At 37.7% G+C, this 21,181-nt stretch overlaps 1 protein-coding gene across 2 annotated transcripts in view; it reads left to right on the plus strand.

Moving 5' to 3' along the window:
- Positions 1 to 1,707: 1,707 nt before the first annotated feature.
- The window catches only part of sptbn4a (spectrin, beta, non-erythrocytic 4a), a 41,403-nt gene continuing 21,929 nt past the window's right edge, over positions 1,708 to 21,181 (plus strand). The window contains exons 1-7 of one of the 2 annotated variants that reach the window (XM_030154837.1): positions 1,708 to 2,404; positions 2,612 to 2,766; positions 15,823 to 16,086; positions 17,825 to 18,058; positions 19,872 to 19,961; positions 20,051 to 20,329; positions 20,426 to 20,556. In XM_030154837.1, coding sequence (XP_030010697.1) covers positions 2,644 to 2,766; positions 15,823 to 16,086; positions 17,825 to 18,058; positions 19,872 to 19,961; positions 20,051 to 20,329; positions 20,426 to 20,556 — 1,121 coding nt within the window. In that variant the 5' untranslated portion in view covers positions 1,708 to 2,404; positions 2,612 to 2,643. Of the gene's footprint in view, positions 2,767 to 15,822; positions 16,087 to 17,824; positions 18,059 to 19,871; positions 19,962 to 20,050; positions 20,330 to 20,425; positions 20,557 to 21,181 lie in introns of both variants that reach the window. The other variant, XM_030154836.1, reaches the window with a different exon arrangement.

A 21,181-nucleotide genomic window follows, 5' to 3' on the forward strand; every position in this document is an offset into this window, starting at 1 on the left:
TAAATATTGCCGTCCATAAACACAAGAACACATGTCATCAACTATACATACTGTCCGTAACTAACCCTGATTTCTGTTTTCAATCTATGCAATGATTTCAATTAAAAAAGCAAGGAAGTTTCAGTGTAATATCATTCATACATGCATTGCAGTTTTCTCATTTTGTGCTCTATAACCAAGCACATTCAGCAGTATCAAAGTATAAGTCTATTACTAATTAAAATACTTACAAAAACCATGTAAAACCCAGAATTTCATCAGTGTACATGATACATAACAAACTCTGACTTGGCTATAAAGCTATACAATGATTGGATTGGAAACAAGGACATTAATGCATCAACTGTAGCGTCGTATAGTAAATACTGAAGCACAAACACAAACTCTTCCACGTAAAATCAAAAATTTATACACACAGTGTAGAACAAAACCTGATGACGCAATAATCTGATGAAGAAATTAAGTTTATTGTATTATTCATATATACACTGTTTTTTGTATATATACAAATGATTGTGACAATGTGATTTATTCTTAGATAAAGTGTAACTAGGACTCGGTATGTAATTATTACACCAGGTCAGAGGTGATAAGTAGGAATGAAAAGAGGAATGTGTCTGAAAACAGAATTATTCCAACTTTATGGACAACAATGTATATCACAGTTTCCGCATATTAGAATCAACAACCAAACGTGTTACACTTGGCAGTGGAAAAACACAAGAACATTTATTAACAACTGAAATGCAGACAAACTGTAAAACCCAGAATTTCTAAAAACAGTCCAAAGTAATCATCCATGTCTATGGTCTGTAACAAACCCTGATTTGGTTTGAAATCCAGTGAATTGGAAGAAACAAGCTCATTTTGTTATAATATTAATCATAAATGTTTCACAATTATCGCATTTTAGAATCAGCCAAATATGTCACACTTGCAATGAAAAAATAGTGAAAATATTATGTACCAATAATTGCAACAGAAACACAAATTCCACCTTCAACAACAAAACTTGTGGTTCATGTTAGAGCTCCACTTCAGCCTCCACTCATGAAACTTTAATGACCCCTCAATGATTCAGTCTGATTTTCTAATAAATGAAAAAATGCTTTCATTACTGCACCACACACACTAATAATTATAGTCAAACTAAATTCTGTGATATATGTGTTTTTTTTTTCTGTACAGCCTCACAGTGAAACATGTCCACCCTCTTCTCTGATTCTGTTTTTTGCAGCAGCAGCAGCTTAAAGCCACGCCGGTTGCCTTAAAGAGGGCGAGCAAGCAGCGATTGGAATCGTCCCGCTGCACCGTGGGCCATGTGTGCATGCGTCTTCCTTCCTTCTCATTCAGCTGTTTTAACACGACACCTCCCCCCCCCATCCCCAAATCCTGCTCCCGCTCCGAGTGCAGTCATTTCTAGTGCAGAGAAACGTCCCTGGTGACACTGAGGGATGACGCAGGCTCTCTCTTCCTTTCTCTGTTTCACTACCCCCCACCCCCACCCCCCACTACCCCACTACCACTAACACCATCTTTTCCCTCTTTTGACTTGCTCTCCCCTTCTCTTTTTTGTTTTTTTTTGCTCTGGCGCTCCCCCCTTTCTCCATTTCCTCTCCCTCTCCTCCTCCTCCTCCTCCTCCTCCTCCCCCCTCTTCTCTCTCTCTCTCTCTGCTCCGGCACTGCAGTGCTGATTGTGATTGCACACACTCGCACACACACACACACACACGCACACACTGTCACACACACATATACGCTACGCACACACACAGGAGCGTAGCTGAGAGGCGAGGACTGCAGCAGCATGCACCAACCGCCGCTGAGCTGTTCGGGGACACGAGGAAGGGGAACTGAGGAGAGAAAATAGTGTGCTATCTCACACCAGCCTGCGTGTGCATCTTTGCAGCGGAGGGAACGATGCATTTCAACAGAGGATAGCTTATGTTAACCGGCCTCCTCTGCACTGCCTCTGCATCCTGTTCAACCCTGCTCCTCCCACTCCAACTCTTCCTCCTCCTCCTGTCTACAGCATCATTAGACAGGACTACAGATTGACCGGGACTGGCGAGTGCCGGATGGTCAGGTTCGCCCCGGCTGAAAGATTCTTCCGTTGGCTATGCTACGTCTACACCTTTCCCGATGGCTGGATTGTAATTGATGTTCGGAGCTAGAAGATAGCCCACAACCTCAACGGGGAATCTTGGATGTGTGTGTCATTCTTTACCAGTGTTGTCATTGGTGCATTTCCTCTATTTCGCTGGTTGTTTTTGCCTTCTCTGAGACTGGCTAGCAGGCACTGCAGCATCAGGACCGCAAGACCCATGAAGTGGTAGGGCATGAGGACCCAGGGGCGACCCAAAGGAAGGGCTTGAGTGCTTCCATTGCTACCACTGCTGCTGAGGTGCTTATCTTGATTTTTTTTTCTCCAGAAAAGGGTGTCTGGTGGGGGTTGGGGTGGGTGGTGACAGCACAGGTACCCAGGCCCCTGCAGAGCAGAGCGGGCGGCTCTTGCGTAGAGGAGGCAGGCAGGACGTCCTGTGGGAAAGGGGGGAAGAGGGGCTGGCTCGAGCATTGGGCTCCTGATGGTGGCTATTTTTGTCTCCCCTAGCTGAGTGATTGGGACAGCGGGTGGAAGAGAAGATGCTTATGGCCCGAGACACGGCGCGGGACGAGGCTCAAAAGCTACACAGGAAGTGGCTGAAGCACCAGGCCTTTATGGCAGAGCTGGCCCGCAATAAAGAATGGCTGGCCAAGATAGAACAGGTGAGTGGAGGTGACCAGGGCATGATGGTGTGAGGATGGATGGATGGATAGATGGATAGATGGATGGATGGATGGATGGATGAATGGATGGATGGATGGATGGATGGAGGGAAGGAAGGAGGGAGGGAGGGTTGGACGGGGAGGTCAGAGAGGCAGAGCAGGTGAGTCAAGGGGGGAGGATACCGTGACAGAGAGCGCACATGACTGAGAATCGGTGTCCACGGTGGGTGTGGTGGCAGTAAAATCGAATAGGTGAAAGTGGGAGAGGTGTCATCACTCTGCTTTCATTTCATCACTTGGCTTGGGGACATCCTGAATTACACTGTCAAGGTTATTGCTGATGTGGATGTGTTGTTTTCTGCTTCACAGGTGGTGTGGCCTAGTCTGTACGGTTTGGTTTTGTTACGTTGAAGTTAGCCTTCTGTGTTTCATCGCTCATTTACTGACACTTCTGTAGGTGGCGTGGAAGCCCTTATAGCAGAAAAACTGCACAAATACAGCTGGTTTCTACATTATTTCCATAACACTCCACTGAATACATACCCTGTAAACATTCCCAGATCCATTTTTTTGCCCTGCATACCCATCATGCTTTGCTGCTTTGACAGAGCAACAGCGAATCCACCAGAATATTCTCCATGCCCTCTGCCTCAGGTGGGCTCTTCAGATGGCACATACAGTGGCATTTGACATGTTTGTGTTTGATAGATGTACATAAAATACAACATATAGTATGAATCCACTTATAATCAGCAACTTATTCAGTTGTGTTTGCAAATAAAACAGGATAGAACATGGAATTAGGAGTCAAACACTGATTAAGGCATCATTTGAAGAATCCCACTGCTGTTTTATCTGATTTTCTTCATCTCACAATCTCTAAATGTTTAACTAAGTCAGATTGGAGCTTTTGTTGAATCAGGAAGTGTGTTTTTTACTTCTACATGATCATTAACAATATGTCAGGTAGAAACCTCTATTTGGATCCATTTTTAACCATTCGTATACATATTTTAATAATCTCTGAGGAGGTTAATGAGCAAATTATTCATTTGTTTTTGCACATTCAGGGGCGAGATCAGGTCAAAAGTCTATCACTGCATTATCATGTATTATGTAAGATACTAAGGTGTAAACTGCAATGTATTGGATTATTTCAATATTTGTTAATCTTATGCCCTTAAAACCTAAAAAAGTTGTCCCTTTTTGGTCACTATGATATTACAAACAACTTATTAACAGATTTCTGACTAAATGTTCTTACTGTCTTGTTAGTAAACACATTTAGTACTAAATTAACAGGTGTATTAAGTAAAATATATTTATATATGATATCCTGTATGGCTGTGTTGACATTTCCTTGTGTTTTAATTATTAATTATTTATTGAGTACATTGAAAAAGTCATTAGACAGTATAGATTTTTACACATTATTTTTTGTAGTATATAGTATTAAATATTCATTAGATAGCAGTGTAACTAATTATATCCCTGGCCCTTGAAGACAAGTCCTACTACTGTATATGACCTAATGAGGAAATCCTCATTAGCCATCTTGGTTGTTCATGTGTGAAATGCATTTCAGGGTTTATCATGCTTTAGTCTAGACTGTCCCATTCAGCCAGCAGACACCTCAATTTAATGCAGTAATGATGCAAAAACATCTAAAAGATTACTCCTCCTTTAGTCCCACCACAAAGAATTAACCGTAGTTGGAATTCACACTGGATTTTCCATGTGAAGTTCCCGTTATTGCTGTAGGTGATGCCTTATTTTGTTTTTGTCCATACTGTATCTGTGTTTTTAATAAGTTTCCAGATTTAGTCACTGAATATTGCAGCCATATTTGTGCTGTGTGCAGCGTTCTGTCCTATGGCTGTTGGACAGAATATTATGTTTGAACACACAAGTAGAGCAGGAGACAGTGGTCTTCCTTATTCATGGAGGGATTACCTTAATACAGTATGTTATTTTTAGAACGTTAAAAGTACAGTGGCTTGAAAATGCTGCTGTTTCTTGTTTGGGGGACGCAAATAGAATCAAGAGATGTGTGAAGTGTTTATATGAAAATGATTCATGATGTGATTTTGATAGAACAGGACAAAAATGTCATAGAGGTTTCTAGTCATGAGGTAAGAATTACTTGAGGGTTGATTTGATGCTGAGAGGTTCATTCATTCATTCATTCATTCATTTTTGTTTATTTCGAGCATTTATAGAATACATACAAATTCAAAATTCCAAAATCATTCATCTACACTCAAAGGAGTGGGAAGAAGAGGTCATAAATGTTAGTACTTTTTAGTAGCAAGTTTGATGACCAAACCTGTGTCATTATTTTACCAGTTTTGTTGGGTTGCACATGAACACAGAGGAATCCGGTCTTAATTAAAGACACTTGTCTCCTTTAACCATAAATGTAGACCCACTTCACTGGTATCATAGTATAAACACATACAATAGAGCTGAACGATGCAGGAAAAACCCTCACATTCAGATTATTCTGACAGATCTAAATGTGATATGAGTGACAATTATTGCTGCTGTTTGATGCTGATGTTCCCTTAACAACTGGGTGTGATTTTAGACCAGAGCATCTCTGTAGCTCCGCAATAATGACACATGTAGTGACATATTTTACCTTTATCTAAAACTGCAACCCTTGCTCTTATGATGTCAATAATAACCTAATGAACTGTTAATCTATGACATGTAATATGTAATAATTTCGTTTCATGGGGACAAACTATATTTAGTTTTCTTTTTATTTTACCAGACAGACAGATTGTAGGTGCTAAAGTTATTTAAAGATGGCTTTTTTAAGACAGTGTGTTACATGTCCTGGATGTTCATTGGCCTGTTTGTTGGATCAGACTGTAACCTGCAAAGCCCAGTTTTGTGAAGTGTTACCAGATTTTGTTAGTTTGCAGAACTGAAATAGAGAGAGAAGTATGTTAAAAGCAGGCTACAAAGGTCCCAGCCTGAAGAAGCAGAAGTGTTGACCTGGATGAATGATATTGTCAACATGCAAAGTCCAGTTTTACTCATCTCTGGAATAGTATCAAAACTGCAATATGTGGATTAGTGAAATATCCAAACTGCAGTATTGGCAGATTTGTGATAAAAGTAAAATATGACACAACATATGACTATAAAAGAAGCATTGTGGTGCTACAGAGATACTCTGGCCTACAAATCTTGTTCTCCAAACATAAGGGAACATGTTGGATCCAACTCTGAAATCATCATATCTATATTTGTGTTTCAGTGATAATGAAATGCAAGCGTTAACAGTCTAACTAAAATCATGACTCATGTCGTAATCATAATATCTGTCAAAATAAGTGCAGTGTGATTTCTTTTCAGTCTTTCCCATAATTGAAAAGAACAGTAGATGTTCTGCTTCTCATGTGCATCTGCTCAGAGCGACAATGAGAGGTCCTCTGCCCAGAATGACATCTCAGCTTGAAATGAAAACTAACTGAAATGGGATCCTGCTTCACTTCTGAATCATCAGCGTATTTGTATAACCTTTCATGCCAAATACCAGATAAATAAACTGAAGGGATTGACACTGAGTGCAGAAGATGGCTGCTACATAGAGGTTCTGTGCTGACTGGCAGGATTTCCTGAAGTTCCTGTTGACGTAGCCCTCGTACAGACCGTTACTAAGACCCTCGTGTGTCCAGATTCCCACTAACATCACTTAGCCCGCCCCCCCTACCCCCGCCGTTACCTGAGAAACACAGAGAAAAGATGACACTGCGTCCTGCCGCGATCGGAGAACTCGGCGTCCTTTTGGAAGGGTTCCCGCTTCGGCCCCTTACCTCTGTTACCTCTCTGTACTTACTCAGCACATGAAGCTTCATGTCGGCGTCGGAGTCTGTGGACACCGCTCCATTACAGTAACAGTCACAGCCGACCTTGTGCCAGGTCTTAGCATGAGCTCAGGGGTCAACGCCCTTTAAACAGACAAACAGACTGAGGGCGAGTGATCAGTGACATATGAACAGGCGCCTCATGTTCTGAATGAAACCTGGATTCATGTCGTACATCATAGATACAGGTTTTTAGACTCATGTAGGGTTATGTTAACCACAAAAGACGAAGCTGTTAAAACTACTATATGTACAATATATGGACAAAAATACAAGGACATATCAAACCGACAGCTTCCTAACCTCAGTGATTTGAGATATTATCATGATAAAAATGTTCAGGGTGCTTGCTGTAAATAATTATTATGATAAATGTCAAATCAATATTTCTCTTACATTTAAAGCCTGTTTTTTTTCCCTGAATGGGAGTTGAAGAAACCAGATGGTTACTTTTGGTTTAAAATGATTAATCAGAGCACGACAAGAAATCTAGAGGTTCTAGAAATCTAGAGGTAAAACAATTAAAACAATTGCATTGATACAAAAAGAAAATTAAATCAACAGCGAGTAAAATGATGTAAAAAACTGAAGCTTAAGATAAAATTAAGATAAAATGTTAATGTTTTAGTATCCCTGCATTCTACCCATCCTGATAGACATAGTACCTAGCATTAGCATTAGTATTATACAGTGTAAACAAATTAACCTTAAAGATAAAGTAAAAATGTCTATTATTATATATTACATATTATGGCATTTGTCATTATGTTTTGCAGCCTCTCCCCCTTTTAGCAAAAGAGAGCCAACAGGGAAAATTGTTTTACAGTTTTTGGAAGAGACAAATGGTTTTTTGATTCCCTTTGTATTATTTTAGAATTATCACTTCTCAGTTTTAAAGATGATTTAACAAGTCAATAAAGGATCAGTCTGTTGTAAAACTGTCGAAGTATCAGACTGAAAATACGTAAATATAAAGACTACAGACCTGAATGTTGCAGAGGTATCTCTCCATGATCTGTTCAGTCTGAACATGTCTCTGTAGCTTCAACATGAGCAGACTGGAGGAATTTTCCAATCTTTAATAAAAGTCTTGAGGAACAAGGTGAAATGTGCTGAGAAAATTGTCATTTTGATGTTGATAAAAATGCAGTCCACTGAGCTGTTTCACTCAAAACTAGATATTACTTAACTATTTTTGCAACAGTGACTTTCTTGGCTCATAAATTGGCAAACATCATATGTATAAATAATGACACAGTTCCAACAAGATTAAAAAACATTCAGTCTGCAATTCTATTCAATGCGTCCTGGTACTTTTGTCTATATAGTGAGCATGTCTGAAAATAATTATTATCTCCATATCGCAGTTATTTGAAATAATAGTGGTAATTTTATATGATCATTGTGATCTCCACTCAGAGATAAGAACACTTATGACAGAAATAACATGGTTTATCATTTCCAGTTTGTTTTATATTGTTAAACTGCTGTCACATTTCAGCTCTTAGCACATGTATAATCAGCCCATTTGACATTTTTATCCCTTATATATGGTTTATTTTGATTTTTTTTTTTTTTTTTTCTGATAAGCTGATTTCAGTTATAGACTATATACATTTAACTCATTTCATATGTGCAGTGTTTAGTTTTTGTAACAAAAAACAGAAAGGAACACAGAAATACAGTTAATTTTATATTTAAAATTCCGTGTTGTTCATGTGTATGTGCATAATTTAATTATTATTTGACATATGTAATGGAGGCTTAAAGTCAACAAAACAGGTAGCTATTTGACAATCAGTTATTAAGTGAAGCTTCAACATCATTTCAGCCTTTCACCCTTATAACATATATTTGTGTTATATTTAAGAAGCAGTAATAATGTTCTTTGATCAAACTGACCAAGTAGGTAATATAGTTTATATTTTATCACATTTATCTTTTATCACATTTATCTTAGTACCTTTATACATTTATGTATGCTTCAATTAATAACAGCTTAGTTAATAGTATTTAATCAAGTCTTTTTACTTGTCACACATCATGTTCTGTGTGTGAGAATTCACTTGTTTTTCATCAAAATAATTTTCAACAATATTTTCTTCACACTGGCAAAAAAATAGACATTCAACGCAACTTTTCAAACAAATTCTTATATCTTTATTTTATCAATTGTTGAACTTTTTTTTCCAACATTTCTGTTTGGGGCATGATTATAATGTTGTATTGAATGTTAAACCGTGTTAAGATACAGAGAAATCAGTCATTTTATTCAGTGTAACAGTTCATGTCCTATAAACTTTAAAAGGTTTTTGACTGAATGAAAGAAATAAATAGATATCACTAAATATAATTTGAATAAAACTTACCACTTGCCTATAGTGAAAACAACAAGTCCCACAATCCCAGTGTTGCACTGCTTTTTTTATTTTATTGTTTCGATTGCAGCAATAGAACTTAGAGACTTTAAGACTTCAGAACTACTTAATCCATGCTTTACACTCATCACCATAAATGATAAACCAGTTATTTTTCATCCTATAAACAAACCTCAGATATGTTTCACGGTATTTTCCTGGTTGTTTGTTCCTCCTGAGAACGTAACTCTTTAAAAACAAGTTACATTTTAATACTTCCATTTTTAAAGGAGCCTTAATAAAATGCCTGGACAGTGTGGTTTTACCTCATGATTTAACCCTTGAAGACATAACATCCACCAATGGCTGAAAGCATCTACTGATCTAAAATGTTTAATAACTTCTGTACCACTAATCCTATCAATACATGTAAGTAATTGAGGTAAAATGCAGTTTGTCATATTTTCATGGTCATCAGATATGACCCATTTGGATGTTCAGAGGCTCTGTAGTGAACGTGGAAAGACCATCATCTTCTGCAACATTGATTCACCAGTAAAACTCACGGAGTTTGACCAATGATAGTGGATGGAGACACTTGTTCTATGTTCAAGTCACTTTTTCTTCAGTTTTCCACATTTCTATATAATAACCTTTGAAATTACTCTGAGCTTTGATGAACTTCTATATAATCACTAAGTTAAAATGCAAAATGTAGAGCATAATATTATAATAAATAGTGATAAATTGCTTGCAAAAGGTTAAATGTAGAGAAAAATTTATTTGTAAATCGCCACAAAAATAGTTCAAAAAGAGTTAAAGCGGGAACAAATGTGTGATTGTGTTTGTTGGCAAATCTTTTTGTGTCTAATCGGACTATTAAGAGAAATCTTTTTGTGGTTTGGACAGTTTGAGGCTTTTCGGGGGATGATACAGAGAACAAATAACAAGAAGTCATTGAGGAGAAAGTTTCGGTTAAAGCTCTGAAGTGATTTCACGACAGTTACTTTAACTGTTATAATGTCAGTGATCAGAAGGATGCAGTTTGTGACTTTTTACAGATTATTTCAGTCAGTGGATTCAGGATTTCAGTGCAGATTCCTTTAAAGTTATGCATCATTCAGTTTCAATTTAGAGGGTTGTTTTTAGTGATACACTGATATATTTGCTGATATTTGCTCATGTCATGTCACAGATGGCAGTGGCTGATATTTATCTATTGTGCAATTAAAGGCTGGTTCGATTGAATGAATTTCTAAGATAACAGGAGCAAGTAGATGAAATTTAACTTATTTTTAGCATAGTACAGTGAGGATTTCTTTGTTTCAAAGGCACAAAGTGGAAGGATAAATAACATAAATGAAATATATAAAAACAAAATAAGATCTGTATTGGTATGAACCCAGAATTGCATTATGTGCTTAATTGATATTTTATTAGGATTTGATAGTTCAGAGGTTATACTGCTGTAATGCTTCAAAAACAGCTATAAAACTAAACTCACAGTCATATACCATCAGATATTGTATATGTTGTGTCAGTATATATAGCAGATTATGACCTGTTAAGTGTTAAGCGTGTTGCGTCATGTACAAACCCCTGGTTGTGTCTGATATGAACATCTATGTTCACTGGGCGAACACTCCCCACAAATTACTGGAGCTGTTAAATAGGTCACATCATAAATGGAGGATTTTGCAACAGTTCTGGCCACATAGACGACATTTTTGACTATTATTATTCTACCTGAGTGTTTTAAAACCTGTTTGTGTCCATGTCATCTATAGATAACAGAAGTGAGTTTTTGTTATTTCCAAAACTGTTTTCTCAAATCAATTGCAATATCAGTGTTTGTGATTATATAATAGCAATTTAAAGGCTGAGATAACAGACAATTTAAGGTGATTTAATTGCAGAAATGAAAAAAACTAACAAAACTAAGACCTCTCATTGTTTTCTTGGGTGATATTTTGGATTTAAAACGAGGTGCAGTGTGAAACATGCAAAATAAAAGTAAATTTGTATGTACGAGTTGGAAAAAATGCACATTTCAGATCAAGCATTCTGTGTGTTTCTCTCAATAATGCACTAAGTAGACATAAATCACAGCATTGTCTTTAATACGACAATAGGACTTTTTAACTAAACCCTTCAGAAATATTATTTTGAGCCATATGTGAAACATAATTTTAGTTTTTGTCTGAATTCACAGTCTAGTTATAAGCTCAGACTAATGTAGTGAGATGGTTATGTTTTAACAGGTTACAGATAACTAGTTAACTTGTAAAAATGTAATAAGTATTGTAATTATTTTAATGACTTCATCAAAGCACTGAAAGTTACTACATTTGATCACTTTTGTAACATATACAGTAAATTTAAACCAACACTGTGCAGTAATGTTAGAGCTTTTTTATGTTACTTACTTCCAGCATAGAAAAGTGCGTTGTTGTACTTATTTTACATTTACACTAAACATTTTAACTCAGAGGAATATTTTTGGATGTAACGCCGTTATACTCACCATCATTTTGATATGCAACTTTAACTTAATTCTATATTTTGTTTTATGTGCAAAAATGTGCACTGAAACTTCTTTTTTTTGCATTTTCCATGAACCAAAAAGTAACAAAAAGGATAAAAAAAAAGCCTGTATGAATTATCTTCTGAATTATAATGTAACATTTCTGCACAATTCCCAGTTTTTTTGGACCTTTTTTCCTTATAAATCCCATTTTTTTTAAAAATCCCATTTTAACATATATATTACAGATTTTTTTATTATATATTGTCTTGAAATTGGTAATATTTAAGCTACATTGAAGTGTCTCAGCATGAAAAATCACATTATTCATTAGCATTATTGCTGTTTGTGTGCTAACGTTTGGGAATACCGTGTGTTTTTCAGGGGTGCACCCAAAGTGTTATGCAGATAAAAGTTGAACAGTGCTACTTTATGCGTACAGTAGGTGTGAATACATTCTTGTTTGTGCCAGTACTATAAAGCAAACCGTTCAATCCCACCCACTATTTCACTATGCTGCATCAGCGTTACAAGTAAGCCTGCAGATTTTGGCAACACAACGCTGCCGTAATAGCATGATTCATACGTGGCGGCCGTTAAAATAATGAAAAAAATATCACGCTATGTCAGCCGTAACGTCAAAAACTGTGCCCTTCGGATCCAACTGTGCCCAGGCTGTAGCTCATACCCGCAGCCTGATTCCTGTTCCATAAACCTTTGATTCTTCCTCCTTTTTTTGCTTCCCTTCTTCCTTCACTCTGCCTTTCTCTTTTCCTCTCTCCACCCCCTCTCTGATTTCTTCTCTGTGTGTCAGTAAAGCCAAGAGAGGAGAGAGAGAGACCTGCTTTCTGCTGGCTCTGCATTATGGGAGGGAGAGGGAGGCTGAAGAAAGATACGAGCAGCAAGAGGGAGGGATGTGAGAGAGTGAACGCTAGCAGCAGTTAAGCAGAGAGCCTGTGCCAAGAGGAGAAATGCAGCACTGCATTATGAAAGCCATAGGATATAGGTCCAGCTCTGTGAGAAAGATAAAGGGGAGAAGCAGGATTTAGCAGATAAAATCCCTCACATGCACGGTTATTATTACAACGTGAACTAGAATAAATAATGAATCCATCAACCAAGACGAAGAATTTGGTGCATGAGCGCCCGTTTCTTAAAAATCCACCGTTAACGTTAGCTTTTTTGGCATAAATATATACAACACAAGGCCCGTCGTAGTCGGAAAACACCTCCTACGCCCCTTAAGTCGAGGTATGGGAGGAGTCGAAAGAGCTTCAAGTAAAAATGCCACAAGCTTTTGATCTCAGTATCTCCTCATCCCCATCACATCATGAACAAAGCCCAAGATTTAGGGAAGCGAAGGAGAGCAGAGGAAGGACAGAACAGGGGTTTATTAGACTTACCATGCATGATTTTTAGGTCAGCCCCAGGCCAAACTTTGCTCCATACACCTGCCTCTTTGCGAGCAGGGGGCCCCAGCTTTGGCACCGAACTGTGTTGTCCCAAGCTATTTTGGGGACAAAACTGGAATTGTCCTGTTACTTTTTAGCACATTGCCATTTTATTCTGAAAGTACGTTTCTGGCAGAAGCAATTATTAAGCTACATATGTGCATATTTGAAGTAGGACTCCGGCATTATCGTGCCGTAACGTGCCGTATGGAATGTAACAGCAAATGAGGGAGTTAATTTAGAAATGAATGCGGGTGTACTGTGTGCTCGCTATCTAAAATGCCGGACAGTTTTGTTCAGCAGTTCAGAGGTTTCTGGTACTGAGTGAGGCAACAATCATTTCAGCCCATAAGAACTGTCCCTTCAAGCGAAAGCTGGCATTAAAAGTGTGTACGAACGAGAAGCAAAAAGTCACTCAAGCAGGAAATAACAGTCGAACACACAGTTACACAACAGTTAAATAAGGCAGGTGAACATACAGCATGACTTAAAGGTTCAGTGTGGAAGATTAGGAGGGATCTAGTTGCATAAATGGAAGATTTTACACCTGAAAATAAGAAATATTCTGCATTGTTGCATCAGACTGAGCTGTTTGTATTTGCATAAGAAGGTGGTCTGCAATGTTGGACCACCATGTTCTACAGTAGCTCGCACACATCTAATTTGTACAGTTTTATTATGTGGTCATCTTAATAATAATCACATCAAACAAACCCAACAATCACAAAAAATGACAAATCATTATTGCTTTCAAAAGTCACTTTAAAGATTGATTTCTGCTCCTGAGTGAAAGCTAAAGAAACCAGACAGTAAATTGTGGTTTTAAACAATTTTTTTTTTTAGCTGTCAGGACAGAAACTACAGAACATTTCATAACAACAAGCTTCCCAGCCACAATGCCTGTAAACAATGTTTTATTTATTTTTCTATATGTTGATATTGATGAAAATTTTATTGCAATAATAATTGTTTTATTGCTCAGAGCTAAAATTCATAATGTGACCGTCATTTTTTATGGTTGATTGTGGACTGATATTAATCTGTCTGTTACTAGAGAGACCCTTTAGTATTTTTTTTTTCCATTCTTTGTTTATTTGAAGAAGCAGATCATACAAAACTTCCCTTTTGGGTACAATTCAACGTCTACACCTCCAATGTGAATGAAGAGTGAGTTGCTATTCCAAGCTTTATAGTAGAATATAGAACAATTATAACAAGTGGGCAGGAGGGGAGGGCTTGCTCCGCTTCTTCATCAGCAAGATAAGACAGATTAAAGTGTGTATGTTTACACTAACCTAAACAGAAATGTATATCGTGTAGATGTTTTCACTTAACTGATATATTCAATTCACATCAGTTACAGGTTTTACATAGTTTGTCCATTTTGACCAAATAGTGAAAAAAGATTCCCTTTGACCCTTAAAAAAAATATCAACTTCTCCACAGTGTAAATGTCCTGTACAATATCGATCCATTCTTCAGTTGTGGGTGCTTCAGACTTTAACCATTTTCTAGTAATAGCCTTTTTGCTTGCTGCCAAAAGCATTAACAACTTTTTATCTTTCAGAGTCCAGTTATCACATGAAATATCTCCTAAGTGCAGGGCTTCACACTTACAAGGACTTTTTTCAGTAAAGATGATATTTAAATGTTTACATAGCTGCTCCCAGAATGGTTTGGTCACTGGACATGTCCAGAAAATATGATAGTGATAAGTGTTATTTGTCGCCCCCTTTTTGTATTTTTTATTAAAATTTGAAAGGATCTTCCTAAACTTGCATCATTTTGGGATCATGTATATTCAACGATTGTTAAGATATTGGGTAATGCAATCCCTAAAACATGTTTGGTGATGTATTTTGGAGGTATTATTGGTAATAATGTAAGAAAAAATGGTAGATATTTGTTTAAAATACTATTAGCAGCCTGTAAAAGGACTATTACCAAAAAATGGTGCAGATTAGAACCACCTGCATCTAACCACTGGATACAAATTGTGAATGGAATATTTGAGATGGAGATTCTGACCCACAGATTGAGGACTCAAGAAGAGCAGTGTCATGATAAATGGGGGAAAGGGACAATTTTCATTTCAACGTCACATTAGTAAAACCAGTTGTTAGTCACTAAGGTTTATTATGGTCAATGCATCCCAAATGTCCCTTATGTTTGTTTTGTATTGTACTGAAATCCAACAATAAAAATAAAGTAAAAAAAAAATTAAAAAATTTGAAGGGGTCTATTAGCATAAAGGGAAGATTCAGTGAAGTTTAAGTTGGTTGTAATCTGCAGCTTCTCCATTTGATGCCACTGTATTTTACACACCGAACCTTCCAACGCTGTCAGTATCTCAGTGTAAATGAAAGCCCTAAAAATTCACAAAAAACTGAACTAAATATATTATAAAGGTTGAAGTCACTATTTAGTGTGACCTCTGACCCCATGACAAGAAGCAACACAAACAATTAGAAACATCTGACATATTGAATGAAACATCATATGAAACAGTAAATTAATGCCATAAGTACATAAATCTGAACCAAAGGGTTAAAGACATGTTAATTGCAAAGGGAGGTTACACTAAATACAACCACTTTGGTTCATAGAAGCTGTTTTTTCCCTGAAACGTTTGTTTTTGCTGTACATACTTCACAAATATCCAGATTAGATCTTAATACTACCACTTTGGTTTATAGAATGCCACTGCATTATTTTTACTAGATGCCACTGCATTTTACACACCGAACCTTCAAATGTTGTCGGTATCTCTGTGTCCATACGAGTCCTAAAATATGTGATGCAATGCTTCAAATCCCGGCACTTCATTCTTTAATATTTTCCCCCAGGAGGGTCAGGAGCTGATCCAGGAGAAGCCAGAGCTGAGGTCGGTGGTGCAACAGAAACTGGAGGAGATCAGGGAGTGTTGGTCTGACCTGGAGACCACGACCAAGGCCAAGGCCCGGCAGCTCTTTGAAAACAACAAGCCTGAGCCTGCGGTGAAGAGCTACTCAGACCTGGACCACCAGCTCTCCCACCTGGAGCAGCAGCCCCCCCAGCTGGAGCAGGCGCACCATCTGCCCACCTTCAATGAGCAGCTCCAGAAATTCCAGGTAAGTGTGGAAACGCTCTCCGGGGCCTTCAGGAGCCTGACAGGTTGGTGGCACCATCTGTTGTGATATAGCAGTGTTACCGAAACCCAAATAATTCTTTCATATGTGAGACTGTTTAATTAAGGCAGAGCTGCTCCGTCACGAGACTTTAAACAGAGATTTTACACCGATTCACTGCAGCTCATTCTGTGAAAACAAAGTAACGTCACTACAGACATACAGATTCACATTAAAACAGCTGCTTTTTGCAAGAAGAGAAGGTCTGTTACAAACAAATTATGGTAAAAACTGAATCAGTACTAAGAAGTCAAAACCAGAGTAATTTTCCTGTACGACAACCGTTTTTTTTTTTTTTTTTTTTTTTTTTTTTTTTTTTTTTTACCATTTTTGCATCTGTTCTAGTCTGAGAGATATAAAGACTCCCACATAAATAAAACCAATGTGAAAATATGTTTTGTAGCATTTTAAATGTCTTAATGGGATGTTTTTTTCATCAGCTTCTCAGGAAATGTATTTAAAATGTGCGTCGCTGTAAGATCTCTGTAAATATGGACAGTCAAGTAGTTTAACAGATGAGCAACTGATAAAGTCTTTTATTGATGGAAATGCAAACCATTATCATATCTGAGGGAACTGGATGGATACTACTTTACCCTATAGGACATTTTCTGTTTCTGTTTTACTCCTCGAAAACAGTATAACAGAACATACAAGTCATAACAGGCATTTATTAAACAGACACGACAACAGTTGTTGTTAACTGTGAACTAACAAATGTTCCTTTAAATTGTGGAAGAATGTATAAATGTGTAAAATCATAAAGCTCAAAATACAAGTGAGGAATTGTATTAAGGAAAGATCAGTCTTTGTTATATTATTTTCATTTTCCCCTTTTCTTCTTCTTTTAAGTAAGTGTATTTATTCTTTTATTGATATTCAGAATAAATCCTTTGACAAATACTAGTACGAGTTCAAAATGTGAGTAGCGTATATATTGATCTGACCCTGACGATTAATGAAATAAAACAAGCTTTTTTAACAAGGCATGTGACTTGACTCGACCCTTTGACTTTTAATTAGCATCTTTAGCACCAACAATCAGTGTGAAGCCCTGTTGTATCTGCTTGAATTATTATTATTTATACCAAATAAACACATTTTTGAGGGGCTTAACATGGTTGTTGACCCATGAAACACATGCACACACATCAGAATAATCAAGTATTTTATGGGTTTTGGAAATAAATGTTGAAATAGGTCTTGATGATGCCCCTGAATGAGGTTTTCCTTTCTTGGAGCCATACATTGATTGGAATATGCAGGGTTTTTTTTTTAACCCTTTTTTGCCATTTTCACCCCTGATGCTTAAATAAACTCCTCCTGATTGACCTCAGTGTCATTTAGAAACCTTTGTAATGGAAAGTTGTTCTTATTTAATTATTTGTACCTCCACAGTCACTTCATCCATGAGGAATGTTTGTCCAACTAAACCTCTGTAATCTGCCTTGAAATACCTAATGCTTTTGACAGACTCTAGACTTCAGCTCATTTCAGTTTATGTAATTTCGCCGAGCTCTGACGTGCATCCACAGAAGCCGCTGTTGTGGCATCTTCACCACGCAAGGTTCTTCAATATGTCAGCTTGTTACATAATCCTGAAATAAAAGGCTGCTCTGATGCTCTGTTTGTCCACCCTTCGTCTGGCTGTAACCTGACCTTCTCCTTCCCCCCGTTGCAGGCCATGGAGTCCCAGATCGGGGACTTTTACAAGGACGTGGGGGATCTGGGGAGCTTGCAGGGGGTCTGCCTGCCCCAGCGAGGCCTGATGGCAGGTGACAGGGAAGGTGGGGAGCAGCCAGGCGTAGTCGAGACCCGCATCGTTCGCCTCATTGAGCCCCTGAAGGAAAGACGCCGCATCCTGCTGGCATCCAAAGAGATGCACCAAGTCGCCCAAGACCTGGAGGATGAGATAGTGAGTGTCAGAGTCACACAACATGATGAATTAATAATTACAGGGATGTGTGATGAGACTGACATAAGCCAATAACAGGCCATTTCATGTCCACATAATTTAATTCAGTTTTATGTATTGATTGTATTCGTAAGATAAAAGAAAGACACAGAAAAAGAAAATCTGCTTTTGTTTGTCAGCAAATTGACCACATTATCAACAAAAAGGAGCAGAAAGATGAACAATCTTATATTTTGTTGCAATAAAATACTTATGTATTTAGAGTAGTAATTTCAAATCTGCATCACTTATTGCTGCAGTTCATCATTTGCAATTTGCAACAATTTACTCTTTAATTTCACATTTTCTTTAACCATAACTCAACAGCCAAGCTCTTAAGAAAAAAAAAACTTAACAAAAAAGGCTAAAATAAGCATAAAACCTACAAGTAATAAACAGTTGTAATTTTAAACATGCAAATATACACATGAACTTACCACGTTTTCACATATCAACACATTACTGAATGAAAAATATAAATATACAGTAAAAAGAAATGTTTGCAGGAGAAATTGTTACAAATATTATTGCTGTTTTCTGTCATTATGTGATGCATTTGTTTCTTTTATTGTGTAACATTTATTCATTTCATTAAGATAAAAGGAACACAGAAAATGCTTTAACATATCAGCTAATTAACCACATTATGAATGAACAGGAGCACAAAGAAAAATAATCTTATATTTTCTGCCTCTTTAACAAAATACAGAATTCTGAAATCAACCTCTTAATACTATGTCTGCCATTACTTGTAATATTTATAAACGTATTTATTGTAGATTCAATAGATAAATAGTTCTTACCATATGGAAATAATTTTTTAGTCGACATACTCACAAATAAAAGTACCTTAAGTTAATTTTTACATTTTTCCAATGTACTTTTCACCTTTGTCTACATTGTTTTTACAGGGTTGAAATGAGCATATATGTTTATTTCTTATTTTATTTTCTTCACATACAACAAGAAAATAAATATGTACACAGACTGCCCTGACCCCATGACAAGAAGCAGCACAAACACTTTAGAAACATCAGAAAATCAATGCCAAAAATCTCATATTGTCTGAACAAAAGGGTTAAAGACATGTTATGTCCAAAGGGAGGTCACACTAAATATGACCACTTTGGTTTATAGAAGCTGTTTTTTCCCTGAAATGTCAGGTTTTTCATGTTGAACATATTTCACATACATCCAGATTGGATCTTAACATGGAGACTGACAATACATTACTGCAATACTGCATATGTGTAGACATTCGATCATTACTAAACCAACGAACAGAATGATGCACTAGGACTTTTACACATAACTGTATAACAAGTAAACAAATACTACTGGTGATTGTGGAACAAGAAAGTGTCTAAATCTAAAGAGTGTGATTTGTAACTCACTGAAAGGACCATGACAGACACTTTTTTCATTGTCACACAACATTTACCATCATATCACAAAGCCCTAATATTCATATAAAGGGTTTTAAAAATACACTGCTACCTATAAAGTTGGAATAATTTTGTTTTCAGTCACATTTGTTTTTTTATTCCTGTTTATACACATCAGTAATGACCTTTGACCTGGTGCAATGAATACATACTGACTCCTGGTTACACTTTTACCTGTCAAGAATAAATCACATTGTCACAATTACTTCATTAGAACAGGTAAAAATATTTTATTCCAACTTTATGGGCAACAGTGTATGTAGAGTTTAATGCTTTATCAGTACTTTTCTCTTGAAAAATGTAATTATGTGACCTTCATTACCTAACAGTTGTGGATTCAAGAGCGACTTCCCGTGGCCTCCTGTAAGGATTATGGTAACAACATGCAGAGTGTTCAGCAGCACGTAAAAAAGAACCAGGTAGGAACCAAACCTCACATTTGGTCAGTGTAACTGGAGTTTAGCCTCGTCCTGTTCTTTCTAAATGCTCATGTCTCGTTGTCCTTCAGACGCTCCAGAGGGAGCTGACGGGACGACGGGCGCGTGTGGAGGAGGTTCTGGACCGAGCTGGAATCATTGCATCGCTTCGGACTCCTGAGGTGGAATTTGTGCGTGAGGGGGCGGGGCATGTGCGTCAGCTGTGGGAGGTCCTGCAGCTGGAGACGGAGAGGCGGTCAGTGCTGCTGGACGCAGCGTTGCAGTCTCAGCAGTACTACAGCGAGGCGGCCAAAGTGGAGACGTGGCTGTCAAGTCAGAAGCTGCAGCTGGCCAATGAGGAGAAAGGAACGGTACGGGAAACCCTGGCGTTCACACAGGTGTTTGATCTGCAGCAGCGTATGTGAGATGTGAGACCAGTTTACTAACTCTAACGCAATATTTACCAGGATGAGGCAAGCACCCTGCAGCTGCTGAAGGCCCATCTGGCTCTGGAGCAAACAGTGGAAACATACGCTGAAACAGTGGGCATGTTATCCCAGCAATGCCAGCGTCTCCTGGAACTAGGACATCCAGAAAGGTGAGACATGACCTCCATCACTTATCAATCAAACAGTCAAATTTTATGTATACAGTGTCACATCATAGCAAACATTATCTCATGACACTTTACATATGGAGGTGGTCGAACCAGACTCTTAAGCCACTTCACAGAAACCCAACAGAATTCTCCAAGGAGCAAACACTTGGTGACAGTGGACAGGAAAAACTTCCTGGAGCAGACCCGACTCCCGGAGGATCCTGCTTTGACCAGTTGGGGATAAAGAGAGACGGTTAAAGGAAGAGAGAGAGAGATTAGGGGAGAAGGGGAGGAGGGGGGAGACACATGGATGCAGAACAAATTGAACTAGAACTGTTAAAAACTGTAATTGCTGTTGCTATAACTACTAGTAACTAGTACAAATACCCATAGCTGCTATCACTACTACTCCAAATACAAGTATTAACAGTGAATGTACTACTGCTGCAGCTGTTAGTACCAATAATAGAAACCTCTACCATCCATGTAACCCTATGATAATCACTATCACAACTATATGGATAAAGGAACAATGATGATGGAGGCAGGAGTGAAGCAGATCCAGAGATGATTCAGGGAAAACCTGTGAGATGATAAAGCACAGAGACTCTGAGGAAGAAGTCAA

The sequence above is a fragment of the Sphaeramia orbicularis genome, chromosome 14 (assembly GCF_902148855.1).
Source record: "Sphaeramia orbicularis chromosome 14, fSphaOr1.1, whole genome shotgun sequence".
In the NCBI taxonomy this organism is placed as follows: Eukaryota; Metazoa; Chordata; class Actinopteri; order Kurtiformes; family Apogonidae; genus Sphaeramia; species Sphaeramia orbicularis.